Source organism: Oncorhynchus tshawytscha, linkage group LG05 (genome assembly GCF_018296145.1).
Source record: "Oncorhynchus tshawytscha isolate Ot180627B linkage group LG05, Otsh_v2.0, whole genome shotgun sequence".
NCBI lineage: Eukaryota > Metazoa > Chordata > Actinopteri > Salmoniformes > Salmonidae > Oncorhynchus > Oncorhynchus tshawytscha.
The window spans coordinates 42,675,953-42,691,837 of NC_056433.1; the positions used below are offsets into that span (position 1 = coordinate 42,675,953).

The window sequence follows — 15,885 nt, forward strand, 5'->3', positions numbered from 1 at the left end:
CGAAGGACACACAGCTGCCATCACGCAAATACACTCCCTGTAAAACTACAAAGAGCAGCCTGCAACAATAACGAGCTTAGAAGTGCCAAGCTATCTCACTGACATTGACCCTTTCATGCACTCCTGCATAAACAGGAAACACCTGCGCCTAAAGCAGACACTGCTAGTTTCCCCTATCTTTCGTTCCTAGACACACAAACATCTCATAAAGCACCGTACACTCACACTCTACCCCCCCCTACTGGTCGGGTGCCAAGAGCAAAGGACTTTGCTGTGCATCAATGGGGCCCGCTCTGGCTAGAGCAAGGCCCGCCTCCAACTCTTCAGGACCAGTCAGAAGATCAACACGAGAGACTCCACCTACATTATTCTGTGTATACATTCTGCTGTAAACTCTGGCTGAGGAGCCTAATTATTCTGACTCCTCAACAGAGTCACATTCCTTAGGTCCGTGCACGATAACAAAATATCTTTGACTCAATAAATTGCCTTTTGATACACCTGATTCCACTCTGTCCAGCGTCGTTGTTTTGCATTCCCTCTCCAGTATGTAAACACCAATACAACCCTTGATTTAGCTTGAGAGAGCGAGTGAACGACTATGGTCACTTGCGGAGTTGATATGACCCACAAATCAATGCAAACTGTAGTCACATGTCAAACTCTGATGGCTGCAAAGTGTCTGCATTTTCAGCATGTCAGAAAAAATAATGAAACTTGTTTGCTAAAATATTATATACATACAGTGGGGCAAAAAAAGTATTTAGTCAGCCACCAATTGTATATATATATATTTTTTTTACCGCCAGTGGCCACACACAGACAAAAAAGCGCACCGGCGGCGTCTGGGACATGCCAGTAGTTTCAGCTATCACAGCTATAGCTTGTGTTTACAAGTTAACCAGGAGTTTGAAGTGCAGGCGGAGTTGCAGCTTTTGTCGGGTTCTGCTTTTTGAATCATAAAGGCAAAGTTTACTAAATAGAGGTGCTGCGCGTACCAGCCAGTTTTGAACATTGACAACCACGCCAGTGACCTAGTGCATGTGGAATGGCAGCTTCCCGGCTGGTAAAAGGTATTCTGAAGAACAAGAACAGCGGGACAGGCATCAAAGTGGGCCCGTCCGAAGAAGTACCAGTAGAGACTTCAGAACAAGCGGCGCGTGGACTTCTGGAGGATGACCCACAGTGAGTATATAGTCAGTTAGCTAGCTTACAGTCTTGACACGGACAGTCAGGCTAGGTATCTAAGGCTAGCTAAGTTAGCTATTCCAGTTTGTTAGGCTTGGGTGCTGCCCTGACTAAAAACGGTATAGACTTGTTAACGTCGTCAGCAATGTTCCAGGGGTTGCACATAATTAGCTAGTTAGCTAGTAAGTTGTCATGCTTGCTTTTCTGATTTCCTCGTCTCGTTCTTTCTATGGCTGTTATAACGTTACCGTGCCAGTTAATATTTGCTAACCAATTTACTAGTTATTTTGCCCAATACGTTAGATAGTTAGCAACAAGCACAATGTCTGCTTATCAGCTGAGAAAATGCTAAAGTATCTAAAATCTTATCCGGCTTCTGACCTGTAAACAAGTGTAAATGTGTCTGTGTCATCAGGCAACTTGTTAAAGGTTGGTGAATGGGCTGGTTGACCTGCAGTTGGCATTTGGTACAGCCATTTTACCAGCAAAAAAAACTACGTCCCTAATTTAGAATGGGGGAGTCGAATGAATGGGCTGCTGCAGGAGCTCTTTCTAGAGCGACCGGTTATTAAACTGTTTTTAAAGCTAATTTTCACATGGCTTATGTCCAGGGTGGCATATTCCATATTTTTAAAATCACAGGTCAGCAGGATTCTTTTAAAGTTGAATAGATGGGTTAGCTGACAATGTCACAAACGATGCGCACGCTTCAATGGTGCAGAAGCCCATGTGTTGTGTTTCTTGATGGCCAGATAGCTAGCAACAATGACAAGAAGCTGCCATGTGGGGAATCGTAGGTGGTTTGACTCAGCTAGTTAAAAAAAAAAAAACTTGTTCTTGATTTTTTAAAAACTTTTTTTTTTTTTAAATCTCTAACTGTAACTATGTATTTGAGACAAGTGCTCATTGTGCAAATGTATTTGTTTTCAATAAACATTGTTGACATGTATACTATATTTAATTTACAATCTAAGCCAACCCTGTCGGTTTTGCCCCATAGTTGAGCATGGGTTGGTATTGTTGTTAAACAACCAACCCGTCTGTCTATACACACTCAACTCGACTTGTTTTGTGTTTACTATTTGGGCATGACATTTAGAGTATGTTCAATGGGGGACATTGAATTACATCGTTTTTTTGGTTAGAATATGGTAATATTAATGGTTGTAAATATGTACTTTATTTGGGTGAACTATCCCTATAAATTAAGACTGTAGAAAATTCTGCCTAGAGGTGGTTCTTCAAGCGTTTTGGCCACCAACCCCTGGTCTGTTTTTCTCAACTACTGGTGGTTTGAATATGTTAATGTGGCAAATTACCCCACATTCAAGAATAATCAAATTAATATCAATCTATAGGTGGTTGAGGCTGATTTGCAAAACGTGGCTATCATCTTAGACAAGGCATTTATGCGTAGCAGCTTGTGCACAATGCTAAAATGACATAACAGAAAATTTGAGGTAAGATGCATTAGTCAAATTTTTTTTTGCCCATTGTAGGAGATGGGAATTGTTCTAATGACTAGGCCTATCAGCTATTGTGAAAGACCCGATTTAAATAGTCTCCTGAAGACAAAAAAAAATATTTTTCAATGTGTTATCCCCCCACTAGTATCAGTTACATATTTGTGTTCACAATCGGTTTCGGTAAAATGTTCATAATAGTTATCAGGTCACACTACGAAAATTCATGCTGAATGCTGTTTTTTCGTTGTTACAGCCCAATGAACCTTGTGCTAAATTGACAATGACTAAAGGAGATTATATTTGATAGAGCGTTCTTACTGAGCGGTGGATGGCAGCTGTAGGCTCGTAAGCATTCATTCAAACAGCACTTTCCTGCATTTGCCAGCAGCTCTTCGCTGTGCTTCAAGCATTGCACTGTTTGACTTCAAGCCTATCAACTCCTAAGATTAGGCTGAATACTATAGTGCCTATAAGAACATCCAATAGTCAAAGGTATATGAAATACACATGGCATAGAGAGAGAGAGTCCTATAATAACTACAACCTAAAATGTCTTACCTGGGAATATTGAAGACTCGTGTTAAAAGGAACCACCAGCTTTCATATGTTCTGAGCAAGGAACTTAAACGTTAGCTTTTTTACCTGGCAAATATTGCACTTTTACTTTGTTCTCCAACACTTTGTTTTTGCATTATTTAAACCAAATTGAACAGGTTTCATTATTTATTTAAAAGTACATTTATTATATTAAGTTAAAATAAGTGTTCATTCAGTATTGTTGTCTTTGTTATTTATATATATATATAATATATATATAATATATATATGATTAATCGGTATCTTTTTTTTTTTTTTGGGGTCCTCCAGTAATCGGTATCGGCGTTAAAATCATAATCGGTCGACCTCTAGTGAATTACACTTACTGCATTGGCGACCAGCTTTAATGAAAATGCAACACTTAAATGTAGCTGGCTGTCTTCTATGAGTTGTCCTCAAAGAGTGATAAAGTAATTTTTGCCAGATTCCATGTGGTTTTTGAGCTGTGCCTGTATTTTTTTATTAGTTGTCACATTGCTGGAATTGACCAGGTAGAATGTGCAGCTTGCACATGTGCAACTGGTAAAACATGTAAATCGCACAGCCAAGTTAAAGGGTTGCAAAATGTGACGAAATGGTCGCGGTCTGGAACCCTGCTTGTGATAGATAAATAAAATGTCAAAATAAAGTTGCACATCATGTATAAACTCCCATCAATTGAATGGGTATATACCAATGTTTCGGCATCACTGTGCCTTTCCCAGGGTAATGTCATGATTACTTGAACCAGGTTATGAAGACAAACAGTGCAATTAGTGCAACCAATGACAATAGTGAGGTGTGTCATAATGATTAAGTTAATTAAAATGAATTTGTGAAACTTTTTTTTTATGGCATATTAAATATATTAGGTTTTCATATAGAAACATCATTTAATATTGTATATCATATTAGCATCAACATTGTTTAATTCAATTTCACAATTGTTTTGTATTTCATATTTGTTACATGTAAATGTTTGAGAAAATGGCCCTAGAATGTTTTGGTACCTACTGGAGAGCTCTTTGTCAACACCCATTCAGCTTCGTTCACACCCTCCTAAGCTTTAGCCCCACCAATCTCTTTAAGGCTTTACATGTGAGGCTATGTACTAAACAACCACAGATTCCAAGACTAAAGGCTGGTTTATACTACGGTTGTGTTCGTACATTTTTAATCTGGAATGCCAGAGTGTGCTCTGGGCGTTTTGTAAAATCAGAGCGTTGTCAGATTGTCTGTTAGTAAATTCAGAGCGTTTCGCTCTCGAAGTGCACACTGGATGCTCTGGCTGAAACATAGGGTTGATCCGAGCGCTCTGACCTAACAACAGTCAAGCACCCAAGCTAACATTGGCTAACTTGATAGCTACATCCAGACACAAATGAGAGAACCGCTCACACTGACCATTTTACTTGCCCTAGCAGAGCTGGTTAGGCTGTTTTTATATTAACCAGAGTGTTGGTGACTGCAACTGTGCTGCTGGCAACAATTTTTAATAATGACCCTTTTTTTTGGGCAACGTTTACTGACACTGGCCATATTCAATGGGTGTTGAGCATTTGTAAATTCGTTAGTTATTCTGCGCTCGGGCACGCTCAGACGAGAGGGCTCTGAAATCGGAGTAGCTAGCCAGAGCGAATTTACCAGCTACGTCTATATACGTCTAGCAAAATAATTAATCACAACTCATATTGTTAATACCTTGCCTGAATCTGCAGGCAGCTAACCAACCAGGTTCAATGTTAGCTAGCTAACATTAGGCTATAACTAGCAATGCAAATAGCGCTGAGATACGAATAATATTACTACACAGATCATACACCTAATGTTAGCTAGTCACCCAGCTAACGTTAGCTAGCTAACGGTATACTAACTGACGTTTAGAAACATGTAATATCTGAAAATGTAGCTAGCTAGACTCTCTTACCTGTTTTACTTGGATGGATGCTTCTCCCTCTGTCACAGATTTCATGATTGCCCTTAGTTTGAAGATATAATCTGGATAAAAGTGTTTTATACAACACCAGTGTTCTCTTTTCGACTCTGTCTGCATATTTGCAATCAAACGGCAGAATTATCATACTCTTATACTCTAATTCCACTGATTTCAAAACTCGGTCCTCCTGAAAGTGGAGCGCAACACTTATGCAGTTCTACTATGGTGAAATCTTTCAAAAAAGCAGCCTTAGAGAGGATTACCTAAACATACTGACCAGCTCCTATTATAGACCGACGTGTGCTACATGGCAGATGAATCCGAACTCCTCTCTCGGCATATCCAGCCCACTCATTATCTCAGCCAATCATGGTTAGCGAGAAGGTTGCTGACTTTTTCCATGGCTAAACCAACTAGGCTCGTCATTTAACAATTTTATTCATATTTACAGACGGCATACAAGTTTGTTCTCAAGGCACATGTTCACATTTTCCAGAAGGCATTTCTGCCCAAAAATGCATTTAAATTTAAAAAAAGTTTACTTTCAAATGGTGCTCCTGTGAAGCAATGACGCACGACATATGCCTGTTTTCCTGAAACGAGTCACATGTTCAGTTTCCCCCAAAAAGCTTGCCCATGTCATGAAACATCTGTCCATTTAAGCTTTATTTCTCCAACATGCCCATATGTAGAAGTCCCCTTTTTGGGGTATACACCTCCCCCCCCCCAAGTGGTACAATACACATCAAACGTTTTGTTTCTATTTTGTATGTCAAAGTTGTGATTTTGAGTGCAAATGTAACACCCATACTGCTGTAATCGCCCAGATATAGATCTGATAAGTCTGACAATCTATTGTGTAGTGAAAGTGTTTTTCCTGTCATGCATCCCATGGGATATAGGCCTACATATGAAACATTGCTTAGCCTAGTGGTTAGAGTGTTGGACTAGTAACCGAAAGGTTGCTGGATTGAATCACCGAGCTGACAAAGTAAAAATCTGTCGCCCTGCCCCTGAGCAACCCACTGTTCCCCGGGCGCTGAAGACATGAATGTTGATTATAGCAGGCCCCAGCACCTCTGATTCAGAGGGGTTGGGTTAAATGTGGAAGACACATTTCAGTTGAATGCGTTGTTGTACAACTGACTAGGTATCCCCTTTTAGAGTCAGGCTTGCTGAGGTACAATAGCCTAACTGAGCAGTATGTATATGTGCCATATCCAATGATTTGACATGTTAGTCTGAGACACAGCAGGACAGGGCATGTCCCCAGTGCCATCGACACAGTCAAACTGCCTGCTGTGCGCCTGACTTATTGAGAACCTGTGTGCGCATGTGGGAGAGGTGTCTGTGTGAGTTAGCAGCTAGGGGAAGCTCTACAGGATTACTGCAGCAGGTAGTAGAATTATTGCCCTCTCCCCCCTGCCTTTCTCTCTCATGATGGAAGGCCTCTCCCTCCATAAACATGCCCGTGAGGCTACTTTATGACAGAAGAGGGGAGCGCCAGCAGAGACAGTTTAACGGCTGTATTTGGCACAGTCTCTGAGTCCAGACTGTGATGATAAAGAGGACCCCAACCAGAATCCCAGAGAGCCCTACAATTTGTACCTCGGAAAGTACATTCCTTAGCAGGACAGCTAGGTGCACACGAGGAAGAAGTTACCTTTAACCACAGATCTAGGGTCAGAATACACTACCCTTAGTTGCTTAGTCCTAACCTTAACCATTAAATGTCTGACCCTGTATGTTCGGGTAGTGCCAACTTCTACCTTCTCCTAGGGCCACAACTTCTTCTTGTCCTTTCCCCAAAAATGTACCTTGAGTTCAGTGTCAGAATAGACTAGTCTCCTGACCTCATTCGCACCTGAAGGAAAAGCACTTCCCCCACAAACCCACTCATTCAGTCACCCTCAGCATTATCCTGAAGGTGATGTGAACCTCCTCTGTACAAGGCCATCGTAAATTTCCGAACAATTACTAATTAAATTGCAGAGAATAAGACCCTTTTTATTTAATTGCCATGTTTGTTTGTTTCCAAAATACACAACGGGAGTGAGAACTGGGGCACAGTGGAGTCCTATATTAAATGTGACAGGTCTCTAGTGTAATATCTTTGGTTGGTTTTAAATGCCACCCTGAGCTCTCCTCTCTGGTCCCATTCTTTCAGGAAGAAGTCACAGAAATGGGACGAGATGAACATACTGGCAACGTACCACCCAGCAGACAAGGACTACGGGATGATGAAGATCGATGAGCCTAGCACACCCTACAACAGGTGAGTTGCTCCATTCATTCTCATGAACAGGTAAGGACATAGTTACCGAAAAGTGTTTTGGATTCATGTTAGCGGGTAAATCCATTTGAATTCAATCACTTTTTGACAGCACCCCTTTGAACGAAACCTTCCATAAATATTTGCCCATTGTAGAAGTACTCAAGGTTACTTTTTGGACCTGAATGCCAAAACCATTCAAGAGATAAAGGTGTTCACCTGTTTTGCATATACCACCATACCATGAGAAATCTTTGTCCTAATCACTGGAAAAGATAACTTTTTTCCAACTGTTTTTCTAATAAAACAAATTGACATTTTTTTTTAGCTCTATGGCTCAGTGTCCCTAAACCGGGGCAGGTGTTGCTCAAATTGCGATAATGTGACTAGAATGACGTTGTAAACAGCCAATTCCCGGGACATAGACATGTCTTATGTGGGCAGAAAGCTTAAATTATTATTATTGTCCAATTTACAGTAGCTGTTACAACAAAAAGACTTTGCTATTGTTTGAGGATAGTGCACAACAACAAAACACTTATCATGGCAACTGGTTTGATACATTCAACTCTGAAGGTAAATAATGCACTCTCATTCAGTAATATTTCTCTGATTTGTCATCCTGAGGATCCCAGAGATAAAATGTGTAGTTTGTTTGGAATTTTTAATTAAAAAAAAAATTCAAATGTAGGAACTGAGTTCGAACAGTTTGACCCTGCTGCTGTCTCTGGATTCTCATATGTTGTAGCTTCGACTCTATTTTACAGCATCTGAGGTTTTAGTGTTGTGCCCACCATTGGTTAAGACACAACATGCTCTTGAATACCGACCGGGAGTATTGGCTAGCGAAAAATACAAGCTGCATAGCACTCAGAATTAAAAAGGTTTTTACCAGTTATTGTTCATCCTGATCGGAAGTTTTTTTTTTACATGGACGATACATTGGAGATAATATAGAACAGAACAAAACATCTAAAAAGCCAGGCCTGGCGTTGGACTAGTAACCGAAAGGTTGCAAGTTCGAATCCCCGAGCTGACAAGGTACAAAATCTGTCGTTCTGCCCTTGAACAGGCAGTTAACCCACTGTTCCTAGGCCGTCATTGAAAATAAGAATTTGTTCTTAACTGACTTGCCTAGTTAAATAAAGGTTAAATAAAAAATAAAATTTATAGCGGATTTAAAAAAAGGCCTTTGATAAAGTAAGACTGAATTTTATTTTATTTATAATTTTATTTGATTTTTTTCAATTTTGGTGAGTCTCTTTATAAAATGGGTATAAGTAATATATAGCAACCCCAGGTGTAAAATAGTAAATAGAGGCTACTTCTCAGTTTTTCCGTGATGTGGAAAACGTGGATGGAATCGCAGAATTTGGTAATAAAAATGGAATGAACTGTAAAGCGTGGAATATTGCAGATTTGTCCATATTTTGTCTGAAAGATATGTGTATATGTAGTCGTAATTATTGTAGGAACCTAAATGATTTCATAATTGTAAAATTACACAGAAGTAGGCCTAAAGAAATAATTCCGTTTTCGATTGGGGTATTTTGAGAGGGGGTCGGTCGTGCGTGGGACCCATACCTTTCCTCACAACTTGGCTGTCACTTTGAGAAACATGTCGAAGAGGCTGTCTGAGAGGGCCAAGTCCTCAATTTTTTTATATTTTTACCCGAACCCCAAAATTCAGAGCAGAGCAATACCCAAGGGACTATTATGAGTCAGGCGATAAGCTGTTTTGCAAATTCTGTCAACATACTATAGATTTAATTTATAATGAAACACTTGCCTTTATAAAAAAGTGCAATGTGTTGCTTCATTATAAATGTACTGTTATATCTTATTAAATGGCTGACTTTTTATTAATTCACATTATTAGACACACTTTCTGATAAAATTAGTGTGAATCGGAAATCGCAGAATTCAGAAATGGAATTTGGGTGAAAATATTAAGGTTTCATAGGGCCCTAGCCCTGTCTGGGTTATGAGCCCCCGCTGCAATCTGCCAAGGCTGCTGCATAGGTCACCCCTGTGACACTGTCCTGTCCTTCTCTCCCTCCCCCTCTCACTTTACCTCACTCATTCTCTTTTTTTCTCTCTCCCTCTTCTTCAGGATGGTGGAGGACGAAGGGGCGCACAGCGACTCAGAGGGCAACGTGCCCAACGTGGACGACCTGGCCTCGAAGTAAGTCAACATCACTGACTGGATAGGTCTGGGAGAGAGGAGGATATTCTTCCTCAAAGGTTTGGAAGGTTCTGACACTTATCGAGAGCCACATCAGAATTTCAAATTTAAGCGGAGGGCCGAGAGATTTTCTGGATAATTTGTTTGTCAAAAGAAATTTTCCCACCAGAGAAAGGGCAGTTATTTTTAAACTTATAGGTCCATTATAATTTCTATCTAGTTTTTTACTCAAACCTCCCCTGGGTCAGATTGAATGCCTATGTTTCCCACCCCTGCTATAGGAGGAGGGAAGTTATGCAGTGATCTGGGCCTTATGAGACTGAAGGTGGGGACTCTCACTATGGTTTATGGCTTGGATATACTGTATAACAGAATGTACTCTTTGTATATTATCTGGATTTGAACTATTTGAGGTAAAGGGCATTTGATCTCCCGCCGTTAACATGGAGTATAGGCCTAGATGGAATTTCACTCTAAGGAGCCCTCTGTTGACCTTCGAACCAGTTGAGTTTACAGTAGAGATGTAAACTGAATCACTCACTTTCTATTGCTCCTTCGCTCGGTTCACTTTCTCTCTCCTCTCTTCCCCCCCAGATTGGCAGCAGCAGAGGGAAAGGAACCGCGCTTCATGAGAGAGGAGGAGGAGGAGAGTAGTGAAGAAGATGAACTAACCCCAGAGGATCAAGGTGGGCTGTCTCCCTCTTTGTTGACTTCCTCTCATCCCCACCATGTCTCTATTCCCATTGGGTGTCTGGCCCTGACATTTCCCTGACATCTCCATGTGTTGTCATGTCAAGCCCTGTGTGCTCTAATAATGGATTCTCACAGCTCAGTGGCCACGAGCACGGCCAATGGTCCAAACGGAGCTCACTCCCGGAGACTGTTCCAGTTGACTCTGGTCCATTTTGGCTCCAGACCCACACGTCTCCCTCTGCCCTTTCCCACATTTTTATCTCTGCAGTACAGGGAAAAGCAAGAGCCGAAAATATAAATTCTCCCAAAATACTGAAATGTGTGTGTGGTACGTTGATGTCGATGTCATCACCATGTAGGTTATAGTGCTTCACTAGGTGTCCAGACAGACACGTCATAACTTTAATAGGACGTTCAATACCATAGAACATTGCAAATATGGTGCTTTTTTGCACCTGTAATAGCAACCTTGTATACACTACATTACCAAAAGTTCGATGAGCAGTTGTCCACATACATCTCATTACAAAATCATGGGCATTAATATGGAGTTGCTCCCCTCTTTGCTGCTATAACAGCCTCCACTCTTCTGGGAAGGCTTTACACTAGATGTTGGAACATTGCTGCAGGGACTTGCTTCCATTCAGCCATGAGCATTAGTGAGGTTGGGCACTGATGTTGGGCGATTAGGTCTGGCTCGCAGTCTGTTCCAATTCATCCCAAAGGTGTTCGATGAGGTTGAGGTCAGGGATCTGTGCAGACTAGTCAAGTTCTTCCACATCGATCTCGACAAACCATTTTTGTATGGACCTCGCTTTGTGCATGGGGGCATTGTCATGCTGAAACAGGAAAGGACCTTCCTCAAACTGTTGCCACAAAGTTGGAAACACAGAATTGTCTAGAATGTCATTGTATGCTGTAGCGTTAACATTTCCCTTCACTGGAACTAAGGGGCCTAGCCTGAACCTTGAAAAACAGCTCCAGAACATTATTCCTTCCTTCACCAAACTTTATGCATTTGGGCAGGTAGCGTTCTTCTGGAATCCGCCAAACCCACATTCGTCCCTCTGACTGCCAGATGGTGAAGCTTGTTTCATAACTACAGAGCACGCGTTTCCACTGCTCCAGAGTCCAACGGCGGCGAGCTTTACCTCTCCAGCCGATGCTTAGCATTGTGCATGGTGATCTTAGGTTTGTGTGTGGCTGCTCAGCCATGGAAACTCATTTCATGAAGCTCCTGAAGAACAGTTCTGACGTTGCTTCCAGAGGCAGTTTTGAACTCAGTAGTGGGTGTTGCAACTGAGGACAGACAGAATTTTTATGCGCTTCAGCACTCGGCAGTTGTTTTGTGAGCTTGTGTGGCCTACCACTTCGCAGCTGAGCTGTTGTTGCTCCAAATGTTTCCACTTCAGTTGACTGGGTCAGCCTAGCAGGGCAGAAATTAGACAAACTGACTTGTTGGGAAGGTGGCATCCTATAAAACCATTCTACTGCCAATGTTTTTGCTATGGAGATTGCATGGCTGTGTGCTTGATTTTATACATCTGTCAGCAACGAGTGTGGCTGAAATGGATAAATCCTCTAATTTGAAGGGGTGTCCACATACTTTTGTGTGTGTATAGGGTATGAGACATGGTAAAAAGCACTCCCCCATACTATTCATTAGCGTTAGATGGGCCATCAACTTATATAAAATGTATTTAATATTAGATCATTTTTTAAAAGATTTGTAAAAGCATGAGTGACCTGAATTTGAAGTAGTTATTCCCTCCAGTGTGAATCTTCCAGTATAGTGGTGCCCTTACAGGCTAGCACGCAGGACAGACCCTTTGCTTCAATCCTTTTTCCAGTTGACCAACTCTCAGTAAATAAGCACAGACCCATATTTTATTTATGCTGCAAGCACTGGAATGGAGTTGGTTTAGAATTCTACCTGAATGGTGTTGCTTTTAGTTTTGATCAGACATAACTTTACTTTAAAATTAGTTGGATAAAATGTGTGCTTGGAACAAACTGGGGAATTGATTGCAGTGACCTTGATGTCTAGTAGTAATTGTTTACTAAAAAATAGGCCTTGCCCGCCTCTTACAGCACTGTGTGCGTCTTCAAGTCCGCTTTGAAAATCTCTGTGTAGTAGTTTGATGCTATATTCCCTTGAATTGGAAAGCAATTATTATTAATATATATTTTTTAAGTTTTTAATTTCTGAACCATGTCCTTGAAAGTAGATTAGATTCTACTGGAACTGTTCAGCCAGGATCCTCATAAAAATAGTTTGATGTATTCGTCCTTGAAGCACCATTTGAGGATGAGCGTGTTAACTCTCTCCCTTCTCTTTAATCTGAAACCCCCCTTTTAGCTTTTGAACGCTCCATCTGAGCCTCCCCTAATGTAGCTCTATCGCTCTATTTCCTCCACACGGAGGAATCGTGATGTTTACACATCTGAGTTGTGGCTCTCCTAGCCTCCCTCTGCACCACATACCCTCTGTCTTCTCTCTGTCTTTCTCTAGCTTTCTCTCTCTCTCCCCCTCATACTTACTATCTCCCCCTCAGCGAAAAAGAAGCAGTTTCAAATGATGAGGAAGATGCATTACAACGAGGGCCTCAACATCAGGATGGCCAGGCAACTCATAGCTAACGAATTGGCGGAAGGCGAGGACGAAGAGATGAGAGACGAAACGGAGGACATCAACGTAGACTCGCCGCAAGACGGTAAGAGAAATGGGGGTACTCAGAAATCTTATAATGGCAGGGCATTTCCCATGGTGACAAATCAGGAGCTCTCACCAGTTAAATCCATTGATGCCGATAAAATGCTTGATTCACCAACGGTTGGTCATCGACACTGAGTTTTTTTTGTGTTTTTTTTTGTGTGTTTTTTTTTTTGAGCAGCAAGCCGACCGCATGCAAGGTATTGATGGGTATCAACAGCCAATTCGGCACGGGCTGGAAGCTATAGCGAGCCTCAATTGGCCATTCGCCCCATCATATCGCCAAGCATGTGCACAATGGCTGGATCAAATCCCAGAGCTGACAAGTTAAAAATCTGTCGTTCTACCCCTGAGCAAGGCAGTTAACCAACTGTTCCCTGGGCGCCGAAGACGTGGATGTCAATTAAGGCAGCCCTCTGCACCTCCCTGATTCAGAGGGGTTGGGTTAAATGCGGAAGACACATTTCAGTTGAATGCATTCAGCTGCACAACTAACTAGGTATTTCCCTTATTTAATGTTCAGCTTTCAAGTTTTTACTAGTTGTATGTACAGGATACACTCCAACTAAATGCTTACTTGCAGGTTCCTTCTTGACAATGCAACAATAAGAAATATAAGATAAGAATAAAAACAACGTAAATGGCTTAAGAAGACATTTAAGCATAAAGTCAAGTTGATACTTGGAGGGTTAGATAAGTGTAAGCTCCACACAGAAGGTTACTGGGCCCTGATTTAGTAGGCCATCAAAATGTCAGAGGTCAAACAGTCCTCAGCTAGGGATTGGTGTGGTAAACTGTGGATAATGTTGAAAGTCTTAATACTGGACTCAGCAAAGTTGTTGATAGAACAGTCTGAAATGAGAGCTGTTCCCACTCCTATAAGACTACTAAAATATTAGCGTTTCACCTGTTCCTCTGATAGATTTGATGTTGTATTAATTAACACTTAAGGTGATTTCACTCACATAGCTCTCTTTGGATTTACAGCTCTGGATTCCTAGAGGAGGACGCGCCACCTCTCCTGTCCCCAGCCTGTCTCGGCTTCTGACACATTTAAGAGAAACTTGCCCACACAGTGCCGGGCCATAGAGCAGACGGACACCGCTTCACAATCTTCCCTCAAACAACCCCTGTTCATGCGTGTGTATATTTCCCAGTAACACTGAAATGCAAAGCATTTTGACCCTGCTGGTTGCTTCTCTTCATTGCCAAGAGTCCCTCACAAAAAGTTGTCATTGCCTCAAAGGAACCAGACCTCAAGGAACTGAGACCTAAAGACTGTTATTATCAGTGAGGACTCCTGCCTTGCTCGCTCTCTGTCCATCTCTTTGTCCCGGCTACTCCTGAGCATCTGGTCGAATGCTGTCAGAAAGAACAGCAGCACCCATTGGATTTCTCATTGAATGAAAGTAGTAGAATCTTTTTCTGCTGGTGGTAGGGAGGTAGGAGGGTTTTGGTCTCTTGATTTTTGTCTTGTTCCTTCTGTCCCCATACCTGTTTTTGTTTAATTTTTTAATTTGTTTTAACTATCACCAGAACCTTCATTGGAGAAATCTGAAACCTTGATGAGCTAGCTGCTGTTTTCTTTTTCTTCACAATTTCCTCCTCCGTTCCAATCTTGGATTTGGTGTTATCTGGAATGGATATAGGAACGTCAGACTGCATTTTTAACCAGCCCACGGGGCATCTCGATATCTAAGGTGACCAGCATTCGACTCAGTCCTACACATATTTACGCCCACTGTAGGATTTGGTACAGACTCATTTTCTTCTCAGAACTAGACTTGAGCCCTTTCGTTTCACCTGTCTAAATGGCCATAAGAGGCTATCCATTGGATTCTGTCCTTACAATCTCAAAAGCTAACTACTGGATCCTTTTGGAAAATACAACACCCACAGGAAATACTGACTGATACACTGCATGACTGTTCCCACTTTGTTTTTTAGATATTTTTTATCATGTCTATGTTAAGGGAAGATTTATTGACAAAAACCAACAAGTTAATTTGAGTAATTATCTTAACTTATGACTAGCTTTTTGTAAAAAACAACTTGTATGATACTAACTATTGGTCGATATTACAAGGCATATGTGCCTATATAATGTATTTATGTACATGTCTAAGTGAATAGGCTACACTCAATTTTACCTGTGCAGTTCAACGGCTTGGATTCCCCTGCCTATTTGTTGTTTAGCTTAATTTTTACCATGTTTTCTTGACACATTTCAGTTGAATGCATTCAGTTGAACTGACTAGGTATCCCAGCCGCTTTCCCTTTCTTTACTAGGGACAGTGGACTAAGATTCTGTCTCACATGATCATTTATCTGTCCCCAAATAATGGGGACTTGTTTTTTTTGTTTAGCTCTTAAATGGGCATGTTCTTAAGTGTTTTATTTTTGTCTCACATTAAAATGTTGTTTTATGGACCCATTTGCTTTTTTTTGTCTTGTTTAATGTGGAACTTTGGCCCTTTGTTTATTATTTACTCTGTTTTTGAACCAGGTACCTTTTGCAGAAATGCCCAGTACTTCTGTGTGGCCACTAGATGGCAGTAGTCTACAATAAATCTAACTTTCATGTTGACTGTAATAATATAAGGGGAACTGCTGAGTGTAAAGGTTTCTAGTTCTCTGGCTTCATATTCTCTAGTTTGTCATTTGCATAATATATTTGCAGATACAGCAATTAAGGGTAGAATACATATATTTAATTGAAAGCTAAATATGCACTGTGTGTGTACCACTAATCCTCATCACTAATTGTTACATTTTTCTATATTGGCTAAATCAAGTTGTCAAAGGAGTAGGAGTAGAGAACGTGCGGGAAAAAAAACAAAGTCCAGCCTCTAATCC

At 41.1% G+C, this 15,885-nt stretch overlaps 1 protein-coding gene across 2 annotated transcripts; it reads left to right on the plus strand.

The window, feature by feature from the left end:
* Positions 1-677: 677 nt before the first annotated feature.
* Positions 678-15,459, plus strand: LOC112235964 (protein phosphatase inhibitor 2). Of its 2 annotated transcripts, none has more exons than XM_024404525.2 (6): positions 678-1,185; positions 7,334-7,441; positions 9,552-9,623; positions 10,218-10,309; positions 12,872-13,030; positions 14,017-15,459. In XM_024404525.2, exons 1-6 carry the CDS (start codon positions 1,049-1,051, stop codon positions 14,028-14,030), a joined length of 582 nt encoding a protein of 193 aa, XP_024260293.1. In that variant the 5' UTR covers positions 678-1,048; the 3' UTR covers positions 14,031-15,459. The 2 variants fall into 2 exon arrangements, with proteins under 2 accessions (XP_024260293.1, XP_024260292.1); XM_024404524.2 differs by lacking the exon at positions 14,017-15,459 and adding an exon at positions 13,211-13,456 and having other exon boundaries at positions 684-1,185.
* The last annotated feature ends 426 nt before the right edge of the window (positions 15,460-15,885 follow it).